The sequence below is a fragment of the Monopterus albus genome, unplaced genomic scaffold (assembly GCF_001952655.1).
Source record: "Monopterus albus unplaced genomic scaffold, M_albus_1.0 scaffold289.1, whole genome shotgun sequence".
NCBI lineage: Eukaryota > Metazoa > Chordata > Actinopteri > Synbranchiformes > Synbranchidae > Monopterus > Monopterus albus.
In genome coordinates, this window is record NW_018128169.1 from 297,601 (window position 1) to 306,038 (window position 8,438).

The 8,438-nt window shown below is 41.2% G+C and overlaps 1 protein-coding gene across 13 annotated transcripts in view; it reads right to left on the reverse strand.

The window, feature by feature from the left end:
- rapgef2b (Rap guanine nucleotide exchange factor 2b) overlaps window positions 1-8,438 on the reverse strand; it is a 110,052-nt gene that overhangs the window by 10,472 nt on the left and 91,142 nt on the right. For 7 of the 13 annotated variants that reach the window (XM_020622834.1, XM_020622828.1, XM_020622825.1 and 4 more), the window contains 9 exons: window positions 7,787-7,801; window positions 7,046-7,286; window positions 6,180-6,563; window positions 5,870-6,081; window positions 5,402-5,525; window positions 4,960-4,983; window positions 3,499-3,722; window positions 2,797-2,964; window positions 1,993-2,142 (listed from right to left, as the gene is read on the reverse strand). In XM_020622834.1, the coding sequence (XP_020478490.1) occupies window positions 1,993-2,142; window positions 2,797-2,964; window positions 3,499-3,722; window positions 4,960-4,983; window positions 5,402-5,525; window positions 5,870-6,081; window positions 6,180-6,563; window positions 7,046-7,286; window positions 7,787-7,801 (1,542 nt within the window). Of the gene's footprint in view, window positions 1-1,992; window positions 2,143-2,796; window positions 2,965-3,498; window positions 3,723-4,959; window positions 4,984-5,401; window positions 5,526-5,869; window positions 6,082-6,179; window positions 6,564-7,041; window positions 7,287-7,786; window positions 7,802-8,438 lie in introns of those variants that run through there. The other 6 variants (XM_020622826.1, XM_020622831.1, XM_020622837.1 and 3 more) reach the window with 4 other exon arrangements.

Below are 8,438 nucleotides of genomic sequence, written 5' to 3' on the forward strand. Positions count from 1 at the left end.
ACTGATGTTTCTAAAGCCATTGTAGTAGATGGCACATCTGCGAGAGCTGTGGGAGTGGTCCGACCAATTTTTTTCTCTAATAGTTGTGATTTTATTTGTAAAGAAGCTCATGAAGTCATTGCTGCTGAGATCTAAGGGAATGTTAAGCTCAACAGCACTGTGGCTCTTTGTCAGCCTGGCTACAGTGCTGAAAAGAAACCTGGGGTTGTTCTTATTTTCCTCAATCAGTGATGAATAAAATGCGGTTCTGGCACTATGAAGGGCTTTCTTATATGTTATTAAACTATCTTTCCAGGCTATGAAAAACTCTTCTGACTTAGTGGAGCGCTCCTTTCCATTTTTCGTGATGCCTGCTTTAAGGAACGGAGTTGCGAGCTGTACCATGGGGCTAGCCTTCTCTGTTTCACTGCCTTCCTTTTCAGAGGGGCAATGGTATAAGTGTATTACGCAGGAAGGCTGCAGTACTATCAACAAGATTATCGATTTGTGTTGGAGTAAAGTTAAGGTGGCCTCCTTCCACTGTGTTGGCAAACGGCACTGAAGTAGATAAAGATGGAATTATTTCCTTAAACTTGGTAACAGCATTGCCAGATAGACATCTGCTGTAGTGGAATTGTTTCCCACATAGAGTATAATCCATTAATGGAAATTCAAAAGTTATTAGAAAATGGTCAGACAGAAGAGGGTTATGGGGAAAAACTATTAAGTGTTCAGTTTTGATGCCATATGTCAGAACCAGATCAAGAGTGTGATTAAAACAGTGAGTGGGTTTATTTAGTTTGAGAGAAGCCAACTGAGTCTAATAATGAACAGAATGCATTGTTGAGGCTGTCATTGTCGGCATCTACATGAATATTAAAGTCGCCTACTATGATTATTTTATCTGTACTAAGCACTAAATCAGACAGAAAGTCTGAGAATTCACTTAAAAACTCTGAATAAGGAGCAGGTGGATGGTATACAATAACAAACAGAACAGGCTTTTGAGTTTTCCAGTTTGGGTGTGAGAGACTCAGGGTGAGACTTTCAAATGAGTTATAACTATGTTTAGGTCTAGGGTTGATTAATAGGCTTGAGTCAAAGATCGCTGCCACGCCACCACCTCGGCCTGTGTTTCGAGGGATGTGACAGTTACTGTAACTAGGTGGAGTGGCTTCATTTAGACTGACATATTCTTCCTGCTGTAACCATGTTTCAGTAAGACACAATAAGTCAATGTGATGTTCACTTATCAAATCATTCACTAACAGAGATTTAGATGAGAGAGATCTGATATTTAATAGTCCACATTTGATTGTCCTATTACTTTCTACTATAAGAGGAGTCATCTTAATTTTAATTAGGTTCTTATGAATAACTCCTCTGGAGTTGATTCTTGATTTATATAATTTAGGTGGGCGGGGGGCAGACACAGTCTCTATGGGGTACTGGGAGCGTTGGGTGGGTAGCAGCTGCAAAGAGACAGCAGAGAGGCGTGTAAGACTGCGACCCTGCATCCTGGACTCAACTCTGGGTTGTCATAATTTAGGTTGTAAAACAAACTCGTCCAGATTTCTAGATAAGAGAGCCGCACCACCCAAAGTGGGATGGATGCCATCTCTACTCATCAGACCAGGTTTTCCCCAAAATGTTTTCCAGTTGTCTATGAAGCCCATGTTATTTTCTGGGCACCACCTAGACAGCCAGCGATCATGGCTCATTACTGTGACAGGAATTTTTATAGTCAGGGAAAGGGGTATGTTCCTTCTTTTAGTCTGCAAGAGTCTCTGGTGTAACAAAATGAACACAAAATGAAATTAATACTTAGGTTTGGAATAAGGTGGGTGTTATTTTGGTGGAAAAGTACATGTTTCTTAAAACTTTAAATGTGCCAAATATCTGAGAAATGTTGCAATACATGTTGGTAACCACCAGATGGCATTTGTGGCACATCTTGACAAAGACAAGGAACCAGGACAGAGGTAAGGCAGGGAGGGAGGATTACAGACTTACCCTTTTTGGGTGAGCTCTGGGGGGAGGTGGGAGGGGAGGATAGCTGGGAGGAGGTGTTGGACACTGTGTCCTCTGGCTGCCTCCGGTGCCTGTCGCTCCCCTCCTCCGACAGAGACAGGATCTTCTTCAGAGACTGGGGGGAACTGGTGCCTGTGAACATTTGCAAGACGATGAGTGGAAGTAGCATATGGAATGCTGCCATTCCCTGTGGGTGATGGGATGCTAAGCTGCATTGTTTGGATTGTTTTTTTTTTTTTTTTTTTTGTATTTGCTTGTTGGCAGACAGCCTCTAGGTGGCAGCACTGTCATAAGGAAGCTGAGAAAAGCTGGCTCTGCTTTGATGTGGAAGAATAAACAAGGCAATGGGTGGCATGCAAAAGGCCATCAAACAAAACCATAATATGTACTCGGTATCTTCTTGTAGGCAAAATTATAACCACTATTATTAAGGTAACAGAAGCTTTGAATCATAAAGATTTTACCTTAAAGATGATGTGACATGTCCCTAACAATAAAATGCAAGTAGCAACTTCAGTGAACTGTACAGAGTAGATATTATGCTACTAGAACTACTCATTTTAATCAATTACTCTAATTTAGGTTTAGTACTTCACAAATTATTACTTAATACTTGTAAAGTCGCACATGCCTTATTCTAGATATATACGTATACCTCACACCAAAGAAGCATAAAAGAGAGTCTGGCTCTGAAATATAGCTTTTAAATACTGTGAAACTGATAAACATATAAAATATGAAGGTGCCTAAAAGTACTGGTAGTACTGGTAAAAGCTCCAATCTTACCAAAAGGTGGCAGATCCTTGACTGGCACTTTCTTTCGGGATGGGTAAAGGGCCACGGTGGGGACTTGAAGGGCCTGGTTTCCTTTGGCCAGCTGGCCCCTCTGTTGGTTGGCAGCTCTGGGCACGACAGGGGAGGTGTCTGGTCGTTTCCCACCCGCATTCTTAGGCACTGAACAGGGTAAGAAAGAGTGGATAAATGTTCTGTACCAAGTCAGATTTTAAGCTTTAACTGAAATATGTACAATTTGCAAAAGGCAGGAATTTGCTGTCTAGTTTAAGAAAACAACTGGTGATAGACAGTCAGTGCTGTTGCAGAGATCCAAACTCAGACCCTGAGAGTGTCTTTTTTTAAAACTTGCACTCCCCTTTTCTCAGTTAATGTATAAGCACTAAATCTGGCATTAATGTTAAACTGGCATAGTGTTTCAGCCATTTCTACTCCCTGCCTGGAGTCTGTTAGCAGTTTGCTCCGTTGGTCCCACCCTGTCTGCCTTTGGGCTGTTAATCCTGGGAACATGTGTGTGTCAAGAGAAACATGCACATAAATAAACTGAAGAACTCAATGCTTAACTTTTAAATATTCCACAAACAATGGCCCTACTCTGTGAGATAAGACAGAGTGGGATTCATCTTCAACATGACATTCATATTTTCTGTTGCCTACATTTTATTGTGCGTGTACAAAGTTGTGTCACAAACCTACATGTGCTAATGGAGGGTTCACACTGCAGTGAGAGTGTCTGCAGACTCTCCTCATTTGTTTCCAGGTTGAGGTTGGACAGGTACTGTTTGACCTTCCTGGCCATCTGGGCGTCCTCATAAAGCTTTTTGGCGTTCAGGAAGGAGCTGCGACGCACCCGCTTCTTGTGCCCGCCTGTCTGGGTGACGTCGAGCACTGCCGCATTGGCACTACCCTGGCTTAGAGACCTGGTCACACGAACGCACCACACAGAGACATCCACATAAACAGACAGAGGAATGTAGATTTGCAGGCACGAACGCAGACAAAAACACACAAACAAATAAAGAAAGTAGAGAAAAACTTATTAAGATGCTGCTTTAGTGTATAAATGAGCCTATATTTATGTACAACTGTACAGGTAGTACTACTGGGTTATACAGGGAGCATGGAATCCAAACTGAGACATGCAGAGGGCAGCTTTAGGTATTCCTCTCAACTTCAAAACATTCCAGACATTCCAAACAGCAGAAGGGTGGATGAATGACGATGGCTGTAGTGAAACAACAGGGGAGTGGAAAGGGGGAGTCTACGAGTGTAACTCGGTCATAGTTTACATTTCTGTGGCTTGAGTCAGTGCTGGTAGTAGTAGTAGTAGTAAAAGCCTTTTTTGCACATGATCTCAGCCAAATGGTATGCTTTAGTCTTGGTCAATGAGAAATCACACTTGTGCTCATCAGGTTTCATTTCCTCATTGACTGTTGAAAAAGTGTCACTTAAGTGGCACCAGTTGGCTAAATAAACTGTTTGTGCACATTGCATTCACCAGCTAGATAAATGAATAAAATAATTATGAATGCCTCTTGATCACAACTTAACATCTCATATTTCCAAGAGAAAACGGTTTCATAACTATGAGATGCAAACCGTGTAATTACAAGACAGTTTTCTCTTAATTACACAATTCTAAATTATAATTGTGAGATAAAGAAGCAAAAATGCTTCCTTTAATTTTCAGGTGAATGTAATGTACTTCTGTATATTTCCCATCAAATGAACAATATGGCATTTGACCACAAGAATGTAAAGCATGAAAAAACAACTTTGTATCTAGAATCTCAGCCTGTTTGCAGGTTTGATATATACAAATAAAACCCCCAAACAGGCAAAACTCAAACTGAAGCTGCAAGCATTAGTTAAAACAGCATAACACAAAAGGTCATGTTTGCTATCCCAAGGCTAGTGAAGGGTGTTTAGGATATATCTATTAATTTAAATTTGTTTATGGAATTTAAGATAGTCGAACTTTAGCTAATGTTAGCATAAGTGACCTTTTGCAATTCAAGCATGGTTAGCATCAGGCAGGGTCAGTGGGAGGATTAGACTCAAACAGGTTAATGAAAATAGAGACAAAAAGAAGCACGTCAATGGGCAGAAAAAAGGTGGTACAGATGGGGCAAAAGGTTGTAGGGTCACTAAACTTACCCTAAACTTCTCCATTTCTTCTTCCTAGAGGGTATGCACCATGAATAGAGAAGCATGGGGGGCAGTGGATGAAAAGAGAGAGAGAGAGAGAGAGGGAGACAAAGAGACAAAGCTTAGGACAGGAAAGGCACCAAGATCACCAAAGAAAAAGACCCACGTGAAAGTCAGCAGAGAGGGAATCAAATGCTAACACTCCACTAGGAAGAGGTCATTAGACACAGCAGCACTGTGCACATCTTGTGCCAACAGTGTGTATAGGGAAACAGTTGCCAGAGGGAACAGCTGCTTAAAGAAAAGCGTGATGAAGTTATCCGTACTGAATCTGTGTGAACCAGCTAACCCCAGAGGGCTCGGTTAGTCAGTGCTGATTGGTCCTAAAGGGAGCATGAAGGATTATTGTTAATAATCTGAGATCTGGCTTTGTTTCTCAAGATCTCTTTACCTGGTACGGAACATGAGGGCTGGGTCCATGTTGACAGAGGCCATGCGACCAACATGGCGAATTTCTTTGGCAATCATTCTCAGCTTCTCAAAGTTCACTAGGCCGTCCACTTTAGAGTCATTGCCTGAGAAATAGGGGGAAAAAAGAAAGTGAATACCAATACCCCACACATTACTCAAATGGCAAAACTAATACTGCTCAAGGGGGAACTAATACTGCTCAAAGGGGCAGCAGCAAACACAGCTCTACAAAGCCACAACTACAGATCTGGTTTAAATTAAGTTATAGTCACAATCTGACATAAGTTTTAGATTTTAAACAAAGTCACAGCAAACTACCTGTAAAGTTTTCAGTAAATATAAAAGACAGTCAAGTAGCTAACATTGATACCTGGAAGTTATTTTAATGCTAAAGTCAGCTGAGGACTTTAGCTAGCCTTGGCTAATGCATGAACGGGTTGCCATTTACCTTCATGTAGGAAGGTGAGGTCCTTCTTGATGACTGGGAACAGGGGTATGATTGGTGGCTGCAGGTTCTGATTGTTGAGGACATTCCTGTACTTGGCCATATTTCTTGAGGGGTCAAAAAGGTCCTGCAGGTCCCCGAACAGCTTTTCATACTTGCTAGGTAGCTTCTCCCAAGTTCCCCTCAGTCTAGAGACTGGAGCCAGGTTCAGACCACTGTGAGGAAAACCAAATTTACCATGAGAATAGCACTTCATCTGGATGCAAAGATGGAAAGGGGGAGTTTACTGCATATTCATTATTCTCCATCTTACCTGATAATGGCGAACATGGAGTTGAAGTTCTTGCACTCGCGGCAGTGCAGAGCGATTTTGATGAAGTGCTTGACAGTCTTCATGCGTTTGAGTTGGTTGGGCTCCCGTGTCACCTCCGTGGCCACCCAGAAGGTCTCGTGGTTAATGGCCTCCTCAAAACGCTTCAGGCTGGCCGATCCCATCTTAGAGCGCAGCTTGAATAGGTCGTCGATGTATTCGGTGGGCTCGATGGCACAGAAAAGTTCAAAAGCCCGCATGGAAAGCTGAGTGGCTACCTCCACTGTGCTGAGCTGTAACAGAGAGATTTGACCTTCTCGAAGAAGGTCCTGGGCATCCTCATCTGAGCATAATGTTTCCGTCTCCATGTTGCTTTTTAGGTAGTATCTAATGATGGAGGAAAACATGTTATTTGGTTTACATTTACACTGTATCAATGAATAATAAATTAGGTAATTGAGTCATTTAACTGAAGCTGATCTACTTTGATAACAGATTAATCACTTAAATCAAGAAATAATGGCAAACACTTGCTGGTTTCAGCTTTTCTAATATAAGAATATATCTTCTCTACTTTATATCATTCTAAACTAAATATATTAGATTTTGAAACCTGGCCGAACGACACAAGCAACTGAAAAATGAATCATTGTGGATTGTTGAAAAATATGACTGCAGTTTCTGATGTGTAATAGATTAAATGATCAACTGAGGTTAACAATGAAAGCTGTAATGTCTGTTGAGGGTAACTGTATTTTGCAAGAAGGTTCTGGTTTCAATATTTATGTAAGGAAGAAGAAAAAGGACAGAAAAGAGTAGTGCTACCAAAGAAAGTGTTTGCTAGCACATCCAACTAAAGATGCCATTACCTGCCGCTCAGCTGAATCCTGTCGGCTAGTTTAGAAAGCTGGTCTGGTAATCGTCTCTGTTTGATGACACCCTCTGGTGTGACGGACACCTCACACAGCGAATAAGCCTCAGGTGCTGCAGTCAAGGCAAACTCTCTGATGGCCTGGGCCACCACCTCCTTAGCCGTCGTGTCCTTCCCGATCATGATGTATCGAGACTGCTGGTCTGCTTTGAATACTCGTAATACTTGGTCCGACATGTCTGTGGGGAATACATGATGGTAATGAGTACACATTTAAAATCAGCATTTTTACTGTGAGATGTGAGCGGTGTAATGCAAGTAACACCAAAGATTTTGTTTTTCAAAACTTAGGAAAAGCTACTCCTTCCCAGCATTCCCTTAGAGAGAAAAAATAAACACCAGCAGATTTGCATGTTATCTATAAACTGCATTTGCAGTAATTCATTATTTTGATCTGAAGCACACCCCCATAGATCACATGACCCCAAATCTCCAGAGCAAAAAATCAACACACACAGAGAATTAAAAGGTCAGCAGTCAGTGCAACGCTATTGCTTGTTAGCTTTACTCAATTAGTGTTCACAAGCAAGAATGCAGATTAACTGGGCTTCTGTTACATCTGCAAACTAGAGCAGAGCAGCTAAGGAATGTCTGTAGGTCTGATTATAAAGGCTGACAGTACTGGTAAAAACGTGACTGTGCCAGAAGCGGCAGGTTCACGGGAAGAGAAGATACTCACTCAGTATGGTTGGGACTGGAAGGACATAAACAACATGTGATGGACAGGGGTTAATAAAAATATACAGTAAAAAATAAAGGCCTTATAGTCCTACCACTGGCTCTGTATAGTTAGTAGTATAATAACATAGACTGCAGTACTGGATGATCTGACTATATATATATTGTAGTACACTGAGATGAGAGAAATGCTTCAGCCCATCACATATGTCATTCTGGACAATGAGCAAGAATATAGTATAGCAGTATATGACCTAGAGTTGTTGAATCAGTTGTTGAAGATCGGGAAGCTTGATCCATTCAGGAGTTAATTCACTCCAACAACATTATATTAAGTTATTTTATCTATAAACTGTATCTCAGCTACTGACTATCAAAGTAAAAAATTAGTTTATAAAATTTCATCTGTGTAGCTGCTGCTGTGAACAAAGGATTGTCATTATCATGTGGAGTTTTGTGAGTCTCAGATTTTACACAAACAGTAACAAAAGCTCTTAAGAAACAGAGAAAGTCGCACACCTTCAATTTTATGACATCTGGGCAAATGTGCTCTGCTGATAAAGTTCATGTGATACGATCAAACTAGAAGCTGAGCTGAGATTTAGTCAACTGGTTAATCAATGAAATCTGTTCCATACTGCAGTGTGTATATA